The 24,533-nt window shown below is 35.3% G+C and overlaps 1 protein-coding gene across 1 annotated transcript in view; it reads left to right on the forward strand.

Annotated features, from left to right (window-relative positions):
- The window catches only part of LOC105226221 (multiple C2 and transmembrane domain-containing protein), a 70,465-nt gene that overhangs the window by 3,592 nt on the left and 42,340 nt on the right, over window positions 1–24,533 (forward strand). Inside the window, exon 2 of the mRNA XM_049452352.1 lies at window positions 23,257–24,402. Within this exon, the coding sequence (XP_049308309.1) occupies window positions 24,360–24,402 (43 nt within the window). The 5' untranslated portion in view covers window positions 23,257–24,359. The remainder of the gene's footprint in view (window positions 1–23,256; window positions 24,403–24,533) is intronic.

Below are 24,533 nucleotides of genomic sequence, written 5' to 3' on the forward strand. Positions count from 1 at the left end.
TTTTTCATTGAAGATATATGTATCTTCACGAAAGTATAGCATGGATTATTGTCTAAGCCAATAGTATCTTCGAATAATTTGTTAATCGGACCAATACAGCATATAGCTACCATATAAACTGACCGATCAAAATTCGAGTTTTGTGAGATGTTCTTTTTTTGTGAAGGGTATTGTAGCAATCGATGTTTTCTTTTTTTTTTATTTTTTTTTTGTAATCGACAAAGAAACCTCAACGAATTTCTTTCTCATAATTGTCATAACTAAAATTACTTTTAAGTTTTGTTGTGACAAAAATGTTATGTATTATAGATATGTTTAGTTTGCATAACATATAGACGTATTTTCCAATTGATGCCAAAACAAGCCTTTGGAACCAGAAATCACTATATAAAACCTTATAAGTAAAAATCCATCTAGTCTAAAACAAAACTCCACATTTTCAACACAAGCACTTTCTCATACCAGCAACCACACTCCCCGCTATGTGTGAACTATTCTCAATTTCCTCAAAGTGTACCCATTGGCAATGATTGTCATTCATAAAAGTGTCCTTTCCCACAACACACAAGCAAGCCGCCAGCGCGCGATACATACCAACACAGCTGACAATTGAAGTGTAAGCAACAAAAAAAGTTAAATTGAGTAGAAATTCAGAGTCGAGCGCAAAGCGGGGCAGTGAGTTGTTGTATTTGCTTGCGCTGTGTAACGGGAGCGATGCGAATAAAGTTGAAAGCTTTGACCGCGTGCACATTGTTGCCACCAAATCGGCTAGCCAACCAAGTGGCGAAGCGAGCTGTCAGTTGCGTAGGAACACTTCAATACGATGGACGCGATGCGTGTGAACCAAAAATAAAGCGCAGGACGCAGAGTGTGGTGTTACAGCAGAGAAAATGTGAAAAATGTAGAAAAAATAATATAAATAAAAAATGTTTCAATAAATAAATGAAATTATGGAAAATCGTATGAAAAGTAAAAAATAATTAAATAAAGTAAGAAAAATCAGTTAAAATTAAGAGAGTGAAATTACAGCAATTTATAGAGTGAAAAGTTGTGAAAAGTTTTGCAAAATAAAAAAAAAAGTTTGCTTCTCGGTCCAATTACCTCATTGCCGGGATTACATGCACGAGTGGGGTATAAGAGTGCCCATATAAAATAACTACACACACGCATGCAAGCAAAATCAAAGGATGTGAGAAGTGCGATTATGAATGTGAGCCTTTAATGTTTAGTTTGCAAATTTGTGTATATGTGTGTGTAAGTGTGCTGGGTGTGTATATTTTAGTGCGGCTTAGCGTATGCCAGTCGAGTAATAAAGTGGCGTAAAGCATTCTAATATTTTTATTTGCAAAATCGACAAGACCAAAACGCAGGTCACAAGTAAACAGCAACAACAACAATAATAATAACAACAAAAGAGTCAAATAAAATCAGTGTCAAGCAGCACGAGCCTAAAAGGCAATAAAAATAGCAGCGAGCGGTGCGAGGGGGCGCAATGGCGCCAGCGCTAAAAGCGCTCACACATACAAACATGCGTGTAAGTGCCAGCATTTAATATTGTATGTGTTTTTTTGCATAGAAAATAGAGTTTGCGTGAGTGTGTGTGTGTTTTTGTTTGATTCTGTTTAGCAAGTAAGCGCTTTTTATTTTGGATAAAGCCACAAAAAACCCATTCCATAAATCTCCACATACTCCACACAGATTTTCAGGCTGCGCTCCACACGTAGAAATACACGCTAGATATGTATATGTCAGTGAAGTGGAAGTAAAAATGTGTGCTAAAATTGGATGCGAAAATCGAAGTTATGCTCAAGTCGAGTTTTTGTTGTTTTGGCGTACGGATTTTCAATACTCAGCTGATTTCGGCACACAAAGAAAGTTACTTGTATGCCATACTTTTACTTAGTCGGACATTTTTATTTTTTCATTATGAATGAATTGGTTTAGTGAGTCTGAATACGAAAATTATTTTCTTAAACAAAATTTTGTTTGTACTTATTGCTCTCACATTCATTCTTGCCTTTTTAAACCCATTGTGAACTTTTTTATCTCCCCTTTAAGCGGGAGCAAGCCTTTCTTCTACCTATTTGTACCTATTGTTTGAAAATATACAAAATTCTGTAATAACTGAGTCCACTTCATACATTAGGTCCACCTTTAAAACTACCAAAAAGCCTCCAAACATACAAATTTTTTAACAGATACTCATATTCTTCGTCTTACTGCATTATAAATCTATTTACTTAAGTTTATTTTAAGAATCGTATAGAAATCAATTTTACAAAGTTAACAGAAAAACATGATAAACTCTTTTAAAAATAAGCGATTGCTGTTCAAGACCACATGTACCAATCTTTTCTTATATTCTCCTAAAAATTTTTTTTCCACCGCCTCATTATACATAGCCTTGACAGACGGCAGCGTTAATCCGCATTAACTGCATTTATTTAATCCAAAATTTTACTTAACAAGAAAAAACGTTAAATTCGCTTGCAACGAAGCTATAACACCCTAGACAAATACCTTACAACAACTGTGATCTATTTGTATGGCAGCTATATGCTATGGTGACTCGATCTAAACAATTTTTTCGGAAATTGCACGATTGCAATAAACCGTGTCTAATTTGGCGAAGAACTCGTTAAATGAAAAAGTTTTATGCTTATGGTCAACATCTTGAGACCGAGTATTCATTATTGAATAGTATTCAACCGAATAGAATACGTTCAGCACGCAGTGAATCAAATATAGCATCCGTAGCTGAGAGTGTACACGAAGATCGAAGAAGAAGAGTCGATTCGGCGCGTTCGCAGCAACTCGGAATAACGTATGGAACGTCTTGGAGCAATTTAAGATTGTGCAAGAACTGAAGCCGCTCGATTTTCCTAAGCGTATGGGCTCTTGAATATTTCCAAGATGATCCGACGGTTTCTGGTTAAATTTTGTTCAGTGATGAAGCCCATTTTTGGCTCCTTAGGTATGTAAACAAATAAGTAGCCGCATTTGAAGATTAACCTGAAGAGATTAGAGAGTTTCCATTTAATTCAGAAAAGGGATCGATTTGGTGTGGTTTGTGGGCCGGTGGAATCATCGCTTTATATTTCTTCAAAATAGTGCGGACGAGAACCTAACCGGCAATGGCGATCGTTATCGCGCCATGATAACCGCCTATTTGACTCCTGAAATTGTAGCTCGTGATCTCGGCGACATTTGGTTTCGATAAAACGGCGTCACTTCTCACATATCGCATCTATTAATGTATTTATAACGAAAATACATCAGTTGGGCTAATAACTTCATGTTTTGGGCTGGTCGATTGCCCATCAAGATCGTGTGATAGCATACGAAAATTCAGGTCTTGTTGCAAAACATCACGCGTATCATTTGTCAGTTACCAGTCCAAATGCTTGAACGAGCGATCGAAAATTGAAGTCAACGGATGGGCCATTTGAGACATAACCACGACCAACATTTCAACATGGGTAAAAAATAAATGCAAAATAATGTTCTTTCGAATGGGAATAAACATTTCTCATCAAATTTGAAGTTTCTATGTTTTTCTCTAAGAAAGTAGGGAACCTCGAAAAACTGAGGGGCTAGTTGCGTATACATATATAGACAGATATGACTAAATCAAGTCAGCTCGTTATGTTGATCATTTATACACATATATATTTTATAGGATCTGCGATATTTCTTTTTAGGTTTTACAAATTTTGGAAAATGTGCGCGGCATCAACCTCCGGTAGGAAGAGATTTATTCAAATGTTCGAAAACACATATTTTACCAGGAAACTCTTATATTACAGTATAAAAATGGGTAAGATCGGGTCTCCACTCTCCATATAATACAATTTTTCATTCCATCTTATTATTTCAATTAGACTATATATCGAGATAATACTTTGCAACAGTTGTTGTTCTTAAGCCGGATCTTAGACTATATATATCGATATAATACCTTGCAAGAGTTGTTTTAAGGGATGCCACTTTAAGTTTAAAAATATAAGACCCAGATATGGATTGGTGGACCACTGTGTCTATAATTTACTGTTTAACGAAAATATGGATAAATCTGAGAGATATATTACTGAAATTCGGAGACAATATTTTTATTTATCAAATCTTGTAATAATGTACCCTTGTGTCAAAAATGTTGAAAATCGAGTAAATACTTCTCTTAGCCTCTATAAACATATCTTGTATAAGGATTTTCAAATATCCGTTTGACTTTTACCTTATAATTCAGTCTGAATGTAAGATATATTAGTCGACTTTGTCGTGCCGATTCTACAACATTTTAATACCGATTTAATGTGAAGCTTCGAAGCCTTTAAACAATCCATTGTTTCGAGTCAGAGATGATCTTTTCTATTAGAAATAAATATTTGTTTAAAATAAAGTTAACTTTTTCCAGAAATAGCATACGCACTGGCACTTTGAGAACAATAACTTGAGATCAATTGGATGAAATGTAATGAAACATCGTTAGAGTTCTGCTTCAAAGTTACTACTTTAAGCCAAGTAGATATCTTTAGTTTGTGGTGTGACATCTTGGTCTAGCCAAAAACTTTTCAACCCGTGCAGTAATACTTGTGTAGGTGCACATAAAAATATTAAAGCATTTGTACACATTGGAGTCAAATCACATACTGTTGATGTCAAGGATATTTCCGTTTGCGACATTAAGCTTTAATTTTTTGCGGGAAGCACATGTCGTTCAGGCGATAACTCTTTGCTTGTTGATTTTGCGGCAGGTTTGTATTCAATATATACCTAAGCATACAGGGTGTGTCGTATTTCTTGGACATTGGATTGCGCGAAATCCATCATTGGGTTACATTTTTTTTAAATCAGTAGATAGAAAGTGAAATCTAAGGATATTGCCAAATTACCACGAAGAAGTGAAAAAGAGCCATGACGAGCTTAAGGTATAGAACTAATCTAAAAACGTCGCTATACCAACCGAGAGGAGCGAATAAATAAAAAAAACGCTAAATAAAGGGAAAATTTTTCTTCACTAAAGATAGTTACTTGTTTAAAATTGCATTGAAAAAATAGTCTGAATAACTTATAAGCAAACAAAACAAAAATATATCAAAAAAATTTTTTTTTTCCACTAAAAATATTCAAGGTTTCTCATATGTAAATACCGGTTTATTAGACTTCACACCCTGTATATGCGTAAAGACTAATAAAATTGAACACACAACGAGCAGGCGCGCTTATAACATCTGTTCTCCATGCATAAATAAATAAGATTTATTGAATTTCAATACCATTCTAATGAAAGGACGGACGCTTTTTATTGAATATGCCATGTCTGGCTTTTTCGCTTTATTCAAATAAATTTTAACACTACTAAAAATATTCACAGCAATTAAATAAGTTTTTTTAAATAATGTGCTTCATATCAATATATTCAAACATTTTTAATCTAGTCAATGACCTCTTGACAGCATTAAAATTAATTCAGGACGTGGGTTTGAACATCCAATATGTGTGGCGTCTGCAAATCCTTACGTGGGTGTCTATTTAATATTAATATCCTGTCAGTCAAGTTGCATTTCATTTACCCATTACCAACATGTTAGTTCAAAGTCAATTGCATGAGAAGTTAACGGCATCATAGTGGATAGAATGCGGTTAGTCATGTGTGTACAAGGCATGGCAAATATTAGTTCAACAGCATGTACATATGTATGTGCTTATATATATATTTATGTAAAAAGACATGCAAAGTAACGAAATTGTGCATGACTTCGAGCAATTACAAGCGCCAGCCAAGTTGTGTCTCTATATAACACCATGCAAGTTGGACATGCATATGTATGTATGACAAATTCATAGTCACGAAAACATGTATATTCTTAGCAAACAAACATACATATTTTATATATATTTACACTGACTTTTGAAGTGACCGCACATTGCAAACTCATATCACAATTTTTGTACAAATGAGAATTAGTTTAATATTGTTGTACTCTAAGATAAAAGTACTAGTATATTCATAGCGAACCATTAAATGATATTATACTTCATTTCTCGGATATAAAGAAATATATTTAATTATAAGTGAAATTTCATGTGGTATTTCTTGGCGATATTTTAAAATGATTTAATTGAGTATGTATGTATATAAAAGTTGAACAAAAGTCCTTTTACTATATTGGATTATAATGCGTGATCAAATTTTCAAATATTTGCCATATTTCAGTTTCCTCAGATAGGCAAACAAGTTGAAAAAATTGGCTAAATTATTGAATTTCTGCAGTTTCGTTAAAAATGTCGATTTAGAATTGTTTCAAAACACTTGAAATATTGAGAGTAGGATACAGTGTCTACTCTACGTTATAAAAAATATATTTAACACTCGTCACATTTGTAAAAAAACGTCGAGGAAATGTCCTCGCATGCCAACGACTAAAATGTTGATGAATCAAAAATTATCAAGAATTACAAACATTGCTGGTGTCTCAATAATATACGAGGTATGACAATTAAGTAATGAGACTGATTCCATAAAAACCCTATATTTGAAAATTAATCTACAACTCTGCCATCCCCTTCAAAGTAGTCCCCTTGGGTAGCTATACAGCGATTCCAGCGCGTTTTCTATGCTTCGTAACGTTTCTGGAACGCTTCGACTGGGATGTCCGCGGGTACTCTCGTCACGGCCGCCTGGATGTCCGTAATCGACTCAAAATGGGTTCATTTGACCACCGATTTTGTTTTAGGAAACAAAAAAAGTCACAGGGTGACATGTCGGGCGAATAAGACGGCTGTTGTAACACGGCGATCTCTTTAGAGGCCAAATACTGGGACACGCTGAGGGCAGTATGGCACGACGTGTTGTCGTGATGACGGATCCAGTTACGAGCGATGTCTTGGCGCACCCTGTTGACTCGTTTTCGCAATCTTTCGAGTCGAGAATAGTAGACTTGATTCACAGGTTTCCCTGGTGGAACGAATTCTTTGTGGACGATTCCACGGCTATTGAAAAAGGCAATAATCATTGCTTTCACCTTCGACTTGCTCATGTGAGCTTTTTTCGGGCGGGGGTCGCGCGGAGACAACCATTGTGACCTCGGAACGACTAAGAGCACTATCACCATACACTCTTACAATTTTAGCGTACGTTTCCGAAGCTGTTTCGCCCAATCTGGCGCAAAATTTTTTCGCGACGCGTTGCTCTTGATTTCGTTTTTTCCATTTTCGTGACGAGCACTACAAACACACGTCTACTCAACTTGATGCATCAGGCGAACTATACAAGCTAGAGCGATGATACAATGGAGAGAGGAGGGATGCCGGAAAAAGAGAAAGGGAATTTCAAGGTCACAGGTTTACCACAAGCGCGGCAATAAAATCAGTCTCATTACTTAATTGTCATACCTCGTATAGTGGTCCCAGAAATGAGTAGATTATTTAAGAGAAAAGGATATGAATAGAACTTTAGATCGATCCCGTAAAACTGAATGACCAGTTTGCGTATATACAGACTGATGGTCATTACTTACTCGACTCAGCTCGTCAATTTGATCAGTTATATATGTAGATACTTACATATTTTAAATTGTCAGCGACGTTTCAGTCCACGTACTACAAACCTATAGATTATATGGTAAATCCATATTATATTATATAATATATATAATACATTCTATAAGGTCATATACAGAAAACTAAATATATTAAATTGCATTCAATGACTTTTCAACATTTAATTTTAACTGTGTGAAGGACTTCTTCATTATTTACGAAACAAATAGAAAGCATACCACTGCGGATATCCGTAAGTACTTTCAACAATTTACAAAACAAATAAAAGTGCTTAAAAGTTCCTTTGACATTTATAACATATACTCGTATACATACATACATGTATAAGTATGTGGATATGTATGCTCGTTAGCTCATTTAAAAGTTAAAACGGGTGCAACTATCGATGAGTGTGAGCACTAGAAAAGCTCACACACAGAGATGTCTGCACAAACATCTTAATTTATTTGTACACATAGCAAACTCTGGCTTTTGGCGAGAGCACCAATATGCACAAACAATATATAGTATATGTATATATACATATACAGTATATGTAAATACTATGCCTGATTGTCTGCACATGGAAGCAAGTGAGCGAAAAATCAGTAAAACACTCATCCGGCTCGCCACCAAAGCCAATAACCTTGTTGTCGCCGTCTCCTGTCGCCTTTAACCGGTTCAAGCATTTTCGTTGCGCATAAATAAATATTCAGTTTCTTATGCGAGCACTTTATGGATTTGTAGGCATGTCTACTTGGCATTCGTAGTATCCTTGGCCGTCACACAATGAGCAATATTCGCTTTGTGTGTGTGCGTATTTGTTTTTGTTTCTCTGTTGTCATTTAGTTGACGTCTTTTTTCGGGCTCATTATGAGAGCGACTTCGGCCTCAGTGCGCTTACTATATATATACATATTTAATATATCTATGGTGTATATATATATTTACATTCTTTTCGCTTTAATTTTGCGCAATTTTCTGGCTGCTTGAAGCCCCAAAAACAACAATAATGTCAGCTCGTCGCCTTTTCACAAAGGATGTGCTCTGTTAATTTCATTAAACTTGCCATCAATTTTGTTTATGTTGAGTATTTAACAGCGGCACATCAAAGTTTTATTCATGCGAAAATTTTGTAAATATGTGTTCATGTGCTTACATATTTATTCACCCATAAATGGGCTATATATAAACTTGGTACTCATATCTTGTGACTTTCTTGCAGAATTTTGCTTCATAAAATATTTAATGTCTGACGATTTTATGAATTTTCGTCGAAGAGATAAAGCAATTAAGAGACAAAGGCAACAGAAAAGTAGTAGAAAAGTTCAAAGAGCAAAATTAGCATTAAAGTAAACATTCGAAAATTTGCGTAGGATGACAACAGTGCACAAACATGTTTTTACATAAATATACATATATCTAGGTGATTGCTTTGAATTTTTAAAACAGCTTAACTCATACTTCTTACTTTTCTTCCTTCCAAAGTTTTTTTATTTTTGTTTTTCAAATTAAGGGTTATGAGTAAATTATCTTTTCTAATCAACAAAGTTTTTTAGAATTCAATTTTGATATCCGACCCGCTTTTGTTTGTTGGCAAAAAAGTCGATAACATTTTTATAAAATTTATATTTCACATACCTGCTACAAATCTTTAATATAACCTTCAAAATAGACTCCTACATCTATACAAGTATGCCAACACATAATCAAGGTTCCCATAAAGCCTGTATAGTTTTCAGTGTCTTCAGCGAATTTTAATTTTTTCGGTTTGTTGCATTTTTGGAGGCCATTCGCTAGATTGTTGAACAGTTTCGCTGAAAAGTTTCAGTGTTTTTGATACAAGTCTAATATTGACACGCTCCATATACAAACAAATTATCTAAAATATGTTGACAGCACCCATTGGACTTATTGAAATGCTCTGCTGTCTCTATGACGCGAATGCGATGATTTACCTGCACTGTTTCTTTAATTGTTCAATGTTAGCGTCATTAATTGAGATGGATGGATGATGGAAGATGCAATATTTGGAATATAGAAAAAAGTTTTCATCGATTTGGTTGGCACACACAAATGGATCAGTCCGATTAAAATTTGGTCCGATGTGTATCATGCTATTGTGTGGAAGTTAATCTTGAATAAATAAGGCATTATTCTAAAAGGTATATAATATATAATTTTAACTAAATTTAGAAAAGTAGACATGGTTTCAAAGGAAAAGTGTACATATGTATCTCGTGAATTGCTAAATCAATGCTCAACAATTATGGTATGCCAGAGAAGACATTTTACATCTCCCCTATAGCTCGGACGGACTGACGCATATTCTGTCCCTATGTTTAAAAACCGAGGACAATAGCAAAACATGTGTTTATAGTATTTTTATGGACTTGGTACACATCGAACATTATGGACTGACGGTCCCCATGTTGTCTAGTTATCCACGTATGGATGTCAGATATAAGTCTGTGCGTGCACCGTCCTTTGATTGAGGTTTGCAACCGTTGCTGCCATATATAATTGTGCTCCTTTTTTGATTTATGTAATTGGCGCTGATAGCTTATATAATCTCGTGAATTCGTCTCCCTGGATTTCTATGGGCGGCATCCTAGTTAGTACTTCAGCTGCTACACTGGATATACATATATAGTTCGGAAAGCACTTGTTATTCTTATTGCTGTAAGACTATGAACCGCATTTATTGGTCTGGCAAACTCTTGAATTCCAATTTGGAGTTTACCCCTAAATCCACTGAGGCTGTGAAATAATCACACACTCTCATGTAGTAAGAGTTAATTTTTCATCAATTTTCCTGGTAGTTATGAGCAATACTTTTGTTTGGGCTTAGCCAGTCCCAAACTCGTGGAAGAAGCGCAGACCATTTATGCATTTTTTGTACGTTATCAAGTTGTTTAGCTACTGCTATCACTATAAGGTCGGAAGCCTCACCACTTATACAAAGTAAACAGAAAATGTGAAAACCAATACATTGTATTAATGTGCATTTGTACGCTGCTATACCTGCTCGAACCAAAGCTGCTCTCCAATTGAGAGATATTAGTTTATAGTCGTATCCTTACTGGCTATAATTAACTTGTGCATATGTACAATGTGGAGGTGCAAAAGTCAATAAAATATAATTTCATTAACACTTTGTCCACCAAATTAGAACGACTGTGTTGTGCTATTACCGATACAATTGTTCAAGCTAATTAATGTGCCGTTGTAATATTTATTAGAAGGTGTAATACATCTATACCCATAACACACACACACACATACATACATATGTATATGTATGTGTAACAAAAGAGTGTATTTATGTAGAACTTGTGCACAAAAGAAAATGCGTAAACAATTTCCCGCATGTTCGCATTAGTACAAATAACGGATGTATGTATTTGTGTGTGTGTGTGTGTGAGGGGAAAATATTGTAGTGCATATGTTAACAGCACATGCGTGCAAAAGATTTGACTTACTCCATATTTGTTCGAGGCTTGGGTAAATATGTTGATATCAGTTAAAATCAGCTGCACACATATGCATTTTGAGAGCAATAAAAGGTTAATGTTGATGTCATGAATAAAATAAACGAGTTGGCCATTTGCGTGCATACATAATATGAATGTACATATATGTACATATGTTTTGATAATGAAAAAAAAAATTATGGCGCCATGTTAAAGATAATTGATTGTAGTAAAGTGATCATATTTACTTATACATATGTAAATACATCCGAACATGGCTAAATCAACTCAGCTAACCATCATAATATTGGGTAGTCGAAAAAGTCTTTTCGTATTTTGTCAATAGGGCTACCAATCGCATTGTGCCATACCATATAGTGTTGGAAAGGTAAGATTTTGAGCTTCATTTAACCAAAAAAGAATTAAATTCGGTGAAGTTTAAAAAAAAGTTACAGCTATTCAAAAATGAGTGAAAATAATGAAAGAACTCGTTGTATTTTGAATTTTCGGTATAAGAAAGGGAAGAATTCCACGCAAGCCACCAATGAAATTTGTGAAGTTTAAGCAGACGATGCTGTATCAGTTTGTGTAGCACAATAATGATTCGCTCGCTTCTGTTTTAGAAATTTCGATGTGAAAGATGCACCTCGCTCTGGCCGATTTATCGTTGAAAAAGTCGATAAAATTATGGAAAAGATTGACCAGGACCGTCACATAAGCAGCCATGATATTGCTAAAGAACTTAGTATTCATCATCAAACGGTTTTGAACCATTAAAAAAAGGCTGGCTACAAAAAAAAACTCGAAGTTTCGGTACCACATGAATAAAGGACCGAATCAGCATCTGCGATTCTTTGCTGAACCAAAATGAAATCGAACCATTTCTGAAGCGAATGATAACAGAAGACGAAAAATGAATCATATACGAGAATAATGTGTGAAAAAGATCATGATCCAAGCCTGGTGAAGCTAAACAAATTGTCGCAAAGCCAGGATTGACGTTTCGAAAGGTTATACTGAGTATTCGGTGGGCTTTGAAAAGAATCATTCACTATGAGTCGCTCAAGACTAGTCAAACGATTGATTATACAGTTTACTGTCAACAACTGATGAGATTAAAGCAAGCAAGCGAAAAAAACGGCCGGAACTGATCAACAGAAAGGGCTTCGTCTTCGTTGGTTCGCTAGACCCAAATAGTGTAAAAACAATGTTGCCAACCGCCAAGTGTTGAGTTAAAAAACTAACTGATGAAAGTCCGAAATAATAATATATTATATAAATAATATACAAAAATGTTCCATAAATCCTTAACAAAATTCAAATAATCATAAGTCCGATTCAAATACTCAACCTCATTCAGCAACCCATTCATTCAAGTGAGGCACATAAGCTCTAGATATTGCGCATGTTATATTCACATATTCTTTTTTTGTATCTGCAGAGTAGATTTACAGGTAGAGGTATGACTTCATAGCTGAAATCATTCATTTATTTTAACTAATAATGACATATTGAAATAAAAAAATGCTATAAAAGCTTCTTTGACACATTTATTATTCCACAGCGCAATAAGTAGATAATTGAAAACTCTTATGTTCTGAAATACAATTCAATTATAATTAAATTTTGACGTCAACATATACAAACATACGCCTGCATTTTCACATAATCCTATTATATTACTCGAAAAAAACCTTCTGCACGCATAATAAATTTCCATGCATTACTTTATTGCACTCGAGCGTTCGATATGCATCAGTAATTTACTGACCTTTGTTCAGCGTTTAGCTATAAAAATGCTATTATTCTTAGTAACGGGTGATTTTTTTGAGGTTAGGATTTTCATGCATTAGTATTTGACAGATCACGTGGGATTTCAGACATGGTGTCAAAGAGAAAGATGCTCAGTATGCTTTGACATTTCATCATGAATAGACTTACTAACGAGCAACGCTTGCAAATCATTGAATTTTATTACCAAAATCAGTGTTCGGTTCGAAATGTGAAAATCCGCTTTTTTATCGACAAATTTTGTTCAGCGATGAGGCTCATTTCTGGTTGAATGGCTACGTAAATAAGCAAAATTGCCGCATTTGGGGTGAAGAGCAACCAGAAGCCGTTCAAGAACTGCCCATGCATCCCGAAAAATGCACTGTTTGGTGTGGTTTGTACGCTGGTGGAATCATTGGACCGTATTTTTTCAAAGATGCTGTTGGACGCAACGTTACGGTGAATGGCGATCGCTATCGTTCGATGCTAACAAACTTTTTGTTGCCAAAAATGGAAGAACTGAACTTGGTTGACATGTGGTTTCAACAAGATGGCGCTACATGCCACACAGCTCGCGATTCTATGGCCATTTTGAGGGAAAACTTCGGACAACAATTCATCTCAAGAAATGGACCCGTAAGTTGGCCACCAAGATCATGCGATTTAACGCCTTTAGACTATTTTTTGTGGGGCTACGTCAAGTCTAAAGTCTACAGAAATAAGCCAGCAACTATTCCAGCTTTGGAAGACAACATTTCCGAAGAAATTCGGGCTATTCCGGCCGAAATGCTCGAAAAAGTTGCCCAAAATTGGACTTTCCGAATGGACCACCTAAGACGCAGCCGCGGTCAACATTTAAATGAAATTATCTTCAAAAAGTAAATGTCATGAACCAATCTAACGTTTCAAATAAAGAACCGATGAGATTTTGCAAATTTTATGCGTTTTTTTTTTAAAAAAAGTTATCAAGCTCTTAAAAAATCACCCTTTACATACATGCATATGTGTATGAGTACAACAATATAATAATGATGGCAATTGAGATATTAGATTAACGATCATTAGCTGCTTTGTTGTTATGTGACCACAGTTCAAAAACGGGCAGTTAGACAATGCGTTATGGCAGAATTGGCCAGAAGAAGGGTTGATGATGATGTCAATTGTAAGCTATTTTATAAACATTTACATGCAATATTTATTCTTTATTTTTCCAATGGCATAGTATCAAGTTCTTTATGTACATATATATATATGTATGTATCTCATTAAATGTTCTGGTGTTACCTTTCACTTAATACTTTGTAAAATTGGAAGACAGGGAAGCAATTTGTAGGTTTAAATAATAATAATAGCTTAATTATAAAAATTCAATAATTTCGTTACAACCATTTGTTCCCGCGAATCAGATGTGAGCCTGAATTGATTGCAAAAATCTGAAGATAAATTATAAAATTGTTTCAAAATAAATGAGATATACAGTTCATTAATATATACATGTATATATGTATATATGCAAGCTACGTTTCAAAGTAAACAGGACATTTTGAATCTTTGAATTTTGTTTTAAAAGTTTTTAAAATTTGTAAAACTTTCACCGAAATGTTTCAATTGATGAAACCAGTTTATGTCGATGATTGCCTATCCCGTAGCAAAGTGCACGAGTAGTTTCAACGTTTTCAAAGTGGTCGTAAATGACGATCAACATGTGGGCCAATCAAAATCTGTGATCACTGGAAATTCCATCGAAACAGTGAGTGAATTCATCAAAAATCAGCCGAGGTCATCATTGAAATTCATGGACATGGAATTAAAAATCTCCAAAACATCGATTTATCGCATTTTGACCGAACATTTGTGCTTACGAAAGGTGTGTGCACGCTTTGTTCCGCACAAATTGCTCTCATCGATCGACGCTTGTGACCTATTATTTGACCAAAAATCACATTTTAGCCATTAACCACTCGTCGTATTCACCTGATACGGCACCGTGCGGCTTCTTCCTTTCCGAAAAATGCATTTGCCCATGAAAGGAAAGCATTATGCAGACGTAGAGGCCATTCAAAAGGTTCGCACCGGCATACTGGCGTCCATACCGGCCAACGAGCTAAACCACTCGTTCGACAGGCTTGTGGACCGTGTAAAAAGCTGTGTTAAAGCAGAGGAAGACTACTTTGAATAAAATAAATTGATTTTACGGAAAAAACCATTTGTTCTGTTTTTTTTAAGTCCTGTTTACTTTGGAACGCACCTTGTATTTTGGTGCTTTGCTATGGCACTTTATAAGTTTTCGGTTAACGGCTCTTTATGGGTATGGCAGTGGTCCAATTACGCCCATTTACAAACTCAAAATTTTTTTCTACTAAGGAACCCGCATCCAAGTTTCATCAAGATATCATAATCAAGAATTTTTACTCAAGTTACAGCTTGCACGGATGGTTGAGAGAGATAGCCAAAAAAATACATATAAGCCAAAACATAGTAGTTAATGCCCAAAAAAGGCGAAATATTGTAGGTACGCGCCAAATTGGCGGACGGCCTAAACTCTTGATAGACTCTGATGCACGTTTAATGGAACGAGAAATGCGGAAAAACAGTTTGACGACACCAAAAGGAGGCTGCAGAAATGTGTAATGAACCAGTTAGTGACTGAATTGTGCTTTAAATAGGATCCATTTGAAATCAGCTTTTAGGGAAAAAACCGTGTTTATGGACCAAAAATGTTAAAGCTCGTCTAGCTTTCTGCAAACAACACATAAAATAGAGCTAGAGGATTGGGAAAGTCTGATTTGGTCTGACGAAGTGAAGATTAACTGATTACAGTCTGATATGATAAGCACTCCTAAAGAAAGTATCCAAAGTTACCATGTAAAGCAAACCGTAAAACACGGAGGAGCCAATTTGATGGTAAGTGGTTGCTTTACATGGTGGCATATTGGACCTCTTGTAAATATGACTGGTATAATGAAGAAAGAGGATTACCTAAACATTTTGCAGACCAATTTTGCAGACTTCGTAGATTTGAGCGTCTACCCTGAAGAACTTTCAACAGGACGTGGTTCCAAAACACACCGCCAGAGTAGTTATAAAGTGGTTATCACAGCTGCATTTTTTGCTAATGGAGTGGCCGGCATAATCTCCTGATACCTCAATCCAATTGACAATTTGTGGACGATAATTGATAATTTGTGGACGATAGTGATCTTACTTTTCTTTTTTTTATATTTGACTTTGAAGTTAGTTTTTAAGTAATTTTTGTATAAATGAATTAAAGAATAAAATAATTTTCGTTTTATTGAATTTAGTAAAGCGCAAAACAAACATTTGCCCGGTTTTGCACTCTACTGTATATACATATGTACATATATAGCAATATATTTTCATTTACATGCAACACAACATCACAAGGGAGCTTTATCATGGTTGACAATCTCCTTTTATGTAAACAAGCCTCACAATGATAAACTTCGTAACTTTGACACGAAGCAATTAGTCAATAACATGTCACCGTTAGTTGAGTTTGTCAAAATTTGACACTTCGACATAAGCTTTGATGTTATTCATGCCTGCAAATCCTTTGTGTTTGCTAAAGACTTACAAGTGTATTCATGTAAAAAGATTGCTTTGGGAGATGGTTTAAAATGAAGATTTACACAGTGAAATGAGAGGTATTCCAAAGATGGAAGGTTGAGCTTTGTAAATCATGCATTCCGAAGAAGCTTATTCGCATATAAGTGCTAGAGTACCATTACTCAGATCGGATCAGATCAGATGATAGGATTCTGTTGGAGATTGGTAATATTTCACAGTCATTATTACTGTGTAAAAATAACTGCTTTTGAAGGATTTTGTTACAAAAAATATTAAACTTTATAAAATTTGTGTAAATTTTCAAACTTTTCGAGGAAATAAAAAATGGTTTAAAAATAATTATTTTTTTCTAAACCAAACTGTACTCCTTAATGTCTGTATTACTAAAATATATTTCCAAATATGATAAAATATGCGCTCATTTCTCTCAAAGAGAAAGCGCGCCTTACAAAATATAAATTTATGTAAATTAGTACACTTACGTCATGCTAAGTACCGCTGCTTTGAGAACACATCACATTAAAAATATGTGTGCACTATATGTGTAAGTGGACGTACATTCTACATGAATACTTGGTATTACAAAGGCATCCAACAGCTGGACTTGTTGTTTTTGTTAATAAGTGCCGACCTCGATGCCGGCGTTAAGCTGCGGCGACAAAACCTTTTAATTTCATGCAAATTAATGTTTGCACGCACACACCCCCGCACTCACTTTGTGGCAGCGTGAATTCATTGTTACTTGTTGTTCTCACCGCTCAAATCCACGCCTGCAACAACGTATTGCTTAAGTAATTATGTTTGCCTGCGCGGGTTGTTAGTCGTATGGAAATCAAGATAAAGCCATTTTTATGCAATTCGCGCTTTAAAACTTAATAATGCTATCAGGGTTCAAAATTATGTAGAATGTTATAAAATTTAAGAAATTTAATACTTGAAAATATATCTTTGAGTTTAACAGTAAAAAATTTCAGAGTAATTATTTCACAGTAATAGCTTGTGATACTTATATCGAGTATTTAATGCAATTACTTGCAGAAAATACTCATAGAAAATTAAATTGAAGCAATAAATGTTTTATTGTTTTTACACAAAAAAAGCCCCTCAAAAACGACACTACCATTTTGAGGTCTCCAAATTATTTCAGAGCAGCTATCAGCCCTTAAAGCAACAAACAAATTAAATTAGTATCCTTTGCTGTTAATGATGACTTCTACTAACAAAATTATATCCGCAGCATTCTTCTTCGCAATAACTAATTAACTTTTTAACTTGTTAGTTAAGAAACTTTGCCAAGTCTGTCAGCGCCTTGTAAATTGCTTTGGTATATTTATGCGTTGTATTTGTATGTATGTATGTATGTATAGATGTTTATTTCTATACATACTCTTAATAATATTCATTTCTTTTATTCAACGCTCAACTCGTTTTAACTTTCCAACTATGAGCGGAAGATTTCGTGAGAAGCAGCAGAAGATAGCTTCAACAAAGCTGATAATTTCACTTGAAAAGTTGCGAAATTGATGGTTGCGAAAACTTATTATTTGCATGTACTTTACAGGGTGAGCAATCCTTTGAACTTAAAAAAAATTTTCTCCTTTGCTATATGAAATACTTTTATAATATCGTTTGACTATTTTCAAAAGACAGACTTCGACAGAAATGTAGCTTTAAAGGGTATAAAAGGATGTGTACTTATTCGGTCAATTTGTTAGGCAGCTATACGAGTAATCCGATCTGAATAATTTTTTCGGAGATTACATTGATGCCTTAGAAAATAATTTATACCAAATTTCGTGAATATATAGTATCTTGTCAAATGCAAAAGTTTTCCATACCAGCATTTGATTCCGATCGTTCAGTTTGTATGGCAGCTATATGTTATAGTAGTCTGATATCGGCAGTTCCGATAAATGAGCAGCTTCATGAAGAGAAGGTGACGTTTGCAAAATTTCAAAACGATATCTTAAAAACTGAGGGACTAGTTCGTATATATACAGATAGACAGACATACGGACATGGCTAAATCGACTCAACTCAACATACTGATTATTTATATATATTCTTTGTAGGGTTTCCGAAGCTTCCTTCTGGGTGTTACAAACTTAATATACCCTGTTCGGGGTATAAAAAGATGGAAAATTTCAACTCTATATCTCAAAAAGTAAGGATGGGCTAAATTGCTATTAACATGCCACATACTAAAAAAAATTTTCACTGCGTTTCATTAAGGTACCTCATATTCCATCACCAATCATATAGAGTAAAGCCAACCAGATGTTCGGAAATTCTGAAATTCGTTATATGGGGCTAGGTCAAGTTTTCGCCCAATTGTATCTATTTTAGGCACAAAGATACACTGTTATGAGTAAAACTCCCTCTCACATAGTGACCGATATATCCGGAAGTTCGAAAATATTTAAATAATTTTAAATTTTCAGATTTACTAGTATCAGGAGAGCATTTTCTCTGAATTTTAATCGGATATCTCATACATTGATTCGATTATTGACATTCAGAATGGCTTGCCATCAGTTGTGTCTTGCTACTCCACCCCTGTGCTGCACAAAACAATTACTTATGAGGCCTATGAGGCAACATGTTGCAAGACTTTTCAAAGTTGTTACAGAATATGTGACCAACCGAATGTATTCTATTCGGGGTATTAAAAGAGTTTACATAGTCACGAGGGTAGTCAAACTAGTATACTGAGTCAGTCAACTTAATATCAAAATATGGAATATATGAAAATGAAATACAAATGAAAATATGCTTACCAGTTTTCAAATCGCATACTATTTATTATTTTATTCGAGTTATAATTTCGAAAAATGGTAGCAATGCATCAAAAAAAAATTGTAATTTATTTAGAATACCATGCCAGTGCCGGATTTAGAGGGAGAAATGGGGGACATGCGAAACAGGAAGGGTTCAACGGCACATTGCACTTAACCAATTCGCCGTAAAATTGTCGTTGATCGTCAAAGCTCAAAATTAGTAACTGGAAAAATAAGGAAGCAGAGGAAAAGGCAACGATAGTCAAAGCAGCCTTGTGCAAATTTCAATGTATAATTGGGACTTTTTGCCTGAGTAATATTCTATCTCTAACTCATTCACTCAGCGTGAGTCTTCAGAACGAATCGATGGATCTGGCAAACGCATCAAATATGATAGATACGCTGCTTGTAAAGTTCCGAAATCGAAGTCAAAGTGATGAGGAAAATTTTCGATCCATTTATTCAGATACGAAAAAATGGCGGTAGAACTGAAAGTGGACGAATTAAAAGTTAAAAGACAACAAGTTACCGACTACTATATTTTGTTCCCCATAATTCATACTTTTCTTCGCATATTCTGCACACTTTCTGTGACAAGCTCTAAACGTTTTTCGACACTTCGCCGCATGAAAACGTGGCTGAGGAATAATATGTTTCAAGATAGATTGGTGGACCTTGCGTAGCTGTACACGCATCATGACATTGAAGTCACTGCAGAGAAGTTCTCGAAAGATTTTCAAAACTTGGCTCACATCGTTTTATTTTGTGAAATTTTTCTATTCAATACGTGAACGGACTGCAGTATATATAATATATTTCATATTGCACAGTTTCACCAAACGTATCGCGATTTAACTGGGAAAATTCTTGAAAGCTTATTTTACATAATGCACACTCTTCTTTTGAAATTATCTTCACAACAATTTATCTTAGTCGAAAATTATGAAATCATGCTAATGAATGCCTTGAAAAATCAAGCTCAGAGCAAACTTTTTCCTTACACTTTTAACTATATGAGATATTAATATCATTCAACTCCACTTTGTTCACTCTTTGTACAACTTTACTGTTGCGATTATTAATCTCAATAAAGCATAATTTCAAATTTAAGTTTATGCTCTTTTTTTACACCACCCCGCACACAAAAAATATGCAAATGCGGTCACTCTAACACCGTAGCCGGCCGCCAACTGCCAGCCGCGGCCAAGAAATCCCAGTTTCTTCGTAGTAATTTACATATTTTTTAAACTTTTGCCACTACGCATCGGTGCACTGTGGAAAACTGACATTTTAATAAATACAAAGAAATTTATTCCGGCAAAATCGCAGAGCGTAAAGCAAAGTCTGTGGCAAAAGTGTTGAGGCAGAAGTAATTTAATATAATCAAGCATTTGAAAAATTTCCGTCTGCCACTTACGCGCATAAATAAAGAAGAGTGCAAAAAATCAGTACACTTATGTGCGAAACGTTATGGGGAAAAAGGCTCATAAATTATTAAGCAGTGCAGAGATTGCACAACCAGTTGCAAGTGTTTGTTGTAAACGCGCTCGCAACGAAAGTGCGGTTAGTTGCAAGCAATCGATTTTTATGCACTCCGAACTAACATGCTTTTGTACTTTTCGGTGAGTGAATTTGTGGCATACATCAAATATGGAGCGTGTTCAAAAATGGCTGCAACACGCAACATCCTTTCGACTTGCACTCAAAGGACGCTCATAAAGGCTTCACTGAGCGCTGGCAGCGCAGCGTGTTACTTTTTTATAGACACAACGTGTTTTTAATAGTTTTCGCAAGCATCACTATGCATTAAAATTCAATTATTTAAAGTTTATTTTGTGTTTGTTTGTCTTTATGTTTGCTGACAGCGCAGCATAACTAATACGCCGTGGCAGGCGCAGTGTGCAGTAATCCAAGAAGCAGCGGTGACGGCACGTCTCCAGCACGTAAACGCTATGAATAGCGCAAAGTAGCACACAAATTCAATTTAAAATGGCGTTGTCTTCGGGGCCGCCGCTCATTCTTCCACTGCCTTTCGCGCTTCTTTTCGCTCTCCCTTCGTGACAGTTCCTTCGAGCGCGTGCTCACATTTGAAAGCTGTTAGGCATTAAAATTTAATTGGAAATTTCTGCTTCGCATTTTCATTTTATTTATATGTATGTGGCTGCAGCATAACGGCCGTTGACGGCTATTGTGCCCATCGGTTAGTGGTTCCAGCTATCTGGCCGGACGCAATTGCAGCGGAAAGCTGAAAATTACATAATAAATAAACGTCGAAGTGCAAAGCTGAGTGTAAATTAGCTTGCCAAGCGGCGATTATTCTAATAAATAACAAACGCTTAAACAACAGTTAGCGGGTGGGTATGTGTATGTAGTATGTTTGAGACTTGATGCTGCTGCTGTTTTAGTTTTGTTTGTGCAGACAATTAAGCCCAAGTGGCATGCGTAAATTCAACTCAACAGTGACTATTAACGCAAGTGCTAATTAAGTCTTTCTAAAGTGTAATTGCTTGTTATTGACTAGGTTAATTAATTGTAGCAAAGGCTGGCGATGTTAGAGAAAAGTTTCCAACGTGCAATTAAGCAATGGTTAGGGACTTTTATTTAAGTTAGTTTCTTCTCATTTAAATACATTTTTAATGTATAGTTATTACCAATATATAATCATAAAAATGAAGCTGTTATAACTCATCTGATTTCAGACAGAAAGAAATGTTTGTGGTCATGACGTACTCTCAATAGCTTCGCTTTACAGCTTTCCACTTCTCAGTGAAGTGACACATGAGTGTCATCAAATTTGTCACAGTAAAACTATCACCTAGTGAAGTTTTTCAGTTTTAATCTTGTACTTTAAAAACGAGGGCAATGAAATAATACATGTTTGTATATTTCGTCGTCAAATTAACTTTAAATTAAAGCCTTGAGTCTTTTATTACCCCCAGATACCTTAGTTGTGGCTGTGAATGAATTTTACACTCCCCTATGGTGAGAGACATACTTTCCTCCACTTTTCTAGTAAATATTACCAAGGCTTCTGTGTTTTGTTCAGCCAGTTCTACACTCAGTGAGAAGAACCACTGGCGCTGGCCGTTTATGCACTCATTGCGTTTGCTCCGGAGGTCACCTACGTGTTTAGCCATTGCTACCTTAATAAGGTAGTCTGAGAATACGGAAATACTTTTTATTCGATCAATTAACGTTAGGAATGAGCTATTGTCCAAGCTAACGGTACAATCTCTAAATATATTATTTATATCCGAACGCTTTATCATATAGCTGTCTTATATACTAACCGATAAAAGTCAAGAAAAATATCTTCATAAAAAATATTTTAGTTTTTTCAGCTGAATCGATTGCCCATTTACTTTATTTTTGATTGTAATTAGATATATCGTACAAGATACCCTCTAGGCAGCATAATAAGTTTGCCACGATCTTTGTAATACCCAAACGAAAGCGTCGGGCACCCTATAAAGTGCATACTTATTTTTTAACAATTTGTTTTTCGATCGATTCGCATACGTCCTTTTTTCACCAAAAAGCTGACATACAAACTGAAAGATTGAACTTAAGTCCTTGTACGGAAAACTTTTTAATTTGCTGAGGTATCTTCACAAAATTCTGCATGTAATATATGTAATACAAAGCATCACTAAATCTCCGACCATATTGGCCAAATCGAACAATTATTGCTTACTGCTGTAATGCAAACTGACTCAGCTCAAAATCAGTAAAGGTTCTTTTTATACTCTTTGCTATAAAAAAATTAACAGCAGAAGCGGGGCAGCCGAAGTTAAAGTTATTTCTTGTTTTTTATATAAATATCTCATTTGTTGCATTTAATCTTTCAAATACTTGATCCGATTAAACCGATTTTTGCATTCATAAATTTAATTATGCCAATTTAGGGATATATGTACATACATTATATGCATAAATTATATTTATTTATTATCCAATAAACCTGTGAAGGGTATTGTCCAATAAATAAATATAAAAAAATTAAATAAAATATGTAATCAAATACAAGAAACTATATACTCGTATGTAAATCTATAAGAAAATGTTTGCTTACCTTAACGACAACCCCTTTTCTTATCTATTTACAGCTATGACTTGCAAATCAAGGCAATATAAAGCCTATTAAAAAATACTTAAACTTAAGTGAGGACATTGCAACATGCAAATTGAACGACTTGTCGATTTTTTTGACGACGCCAATGACAAATGAAAGAACAACAAACACGCAGAACTTTCCAAGGAGCCAAAATAAGTTGGACAGCATGGGCGGCGGCATTTACAGTCACAATAAAGTTTAACGACACAGAGTCAAAGGTGAAAATGTTGATGGCCAAACTGGCATACTTAAAAGGCAACTAAGGCAAATATTTACACAGACGGGGGTGGCTATGCTCGCAATGTTGGACTCAAGAACACGCAAGCCAATACAAAATGATAAAATGTGGCAATTCCATGAAAGAAAACAGGAAGAAAATAGCCACGTTGCAGCACAACGGCAAATGTCGCTATGAGTGGTAATTATCGCGTGTTGACAACACATCAAAGCGAAAGGCTAAATCAAAACAACGGCGAAATTGTGATAATAGTTAGAAGTGCTAGTAAAGTGCTGCAGCTAGTTAGTGAGGCAGTGTGTAGGAGCGCGCTAGGAAGGTGTGGCTGGAGTAAAAGTGATGAATGGGTGGTCGCATGCAGCGAGCAACATGCTGTGACTAAAATGGCATGCAACATGTTTAATAAATAATAAATTATATTTAAGTGCATAACAGTAGCTATTTCTGATAAAATATTCGCTGAAAAATAAAAATAGATAATGCTGGCTAAATAAAAATGTAAAAGAAAAATTAAACTCCACGACACTACTAGAAAATAGCTACGGTAGATAAAAATTGCAAAAATAAAACAATAATAAAAAATCTGTGTGCATCATAAAAATAACGGCAAACATTAAAGCAGCGATTAATCAGCATTGTCACGATAACATAAAGTGAGGCCGCAAAATCAACAACAACCAGTCATAAGCGTCAGACAACAACAAATCAAAGTTAGAACGTTAGCAAAGTGCATTCAAAATAGCGTTTAACAGTAGACACAACAACAATAACAACTCCATTGGCAACTAGAACATTTCTGCACTTACTTACGCCCCCCTAAATAGTGAACAAGTGTCGGCGACGTTATCGCCAGCAACAAAATGTCATCGTCAGAGCAATTTGCAACACCGACTTCCTCAACAGGTGAGTTTTTGTGGCCAAATTGGCTGTCACTTCATTTTACACTTCCCTGCATACATATGTGTGCTTTTGTCTCGAATTAACTGTCAACTTCCGCCTTGTTGCTGGCTTTATTTCCGCTTCTGCATTCTGCG

The sequence above is a fragment of the Bactrocera dorsalis genome, chromosome 3 (assembly GCF_023373825.1).
Source record: "Bactrocera dorsalis isolate Fly_Bdor chromosome 3, ASM2337382v1, whole genome shotgun sequence".
NCBI classification, from domain to species: Eukaryota; Metazoa; Arthropoda; class Insecta; order Diptera; family Tephritidae; genus Bactrocera; species Bactrocera dorsalis.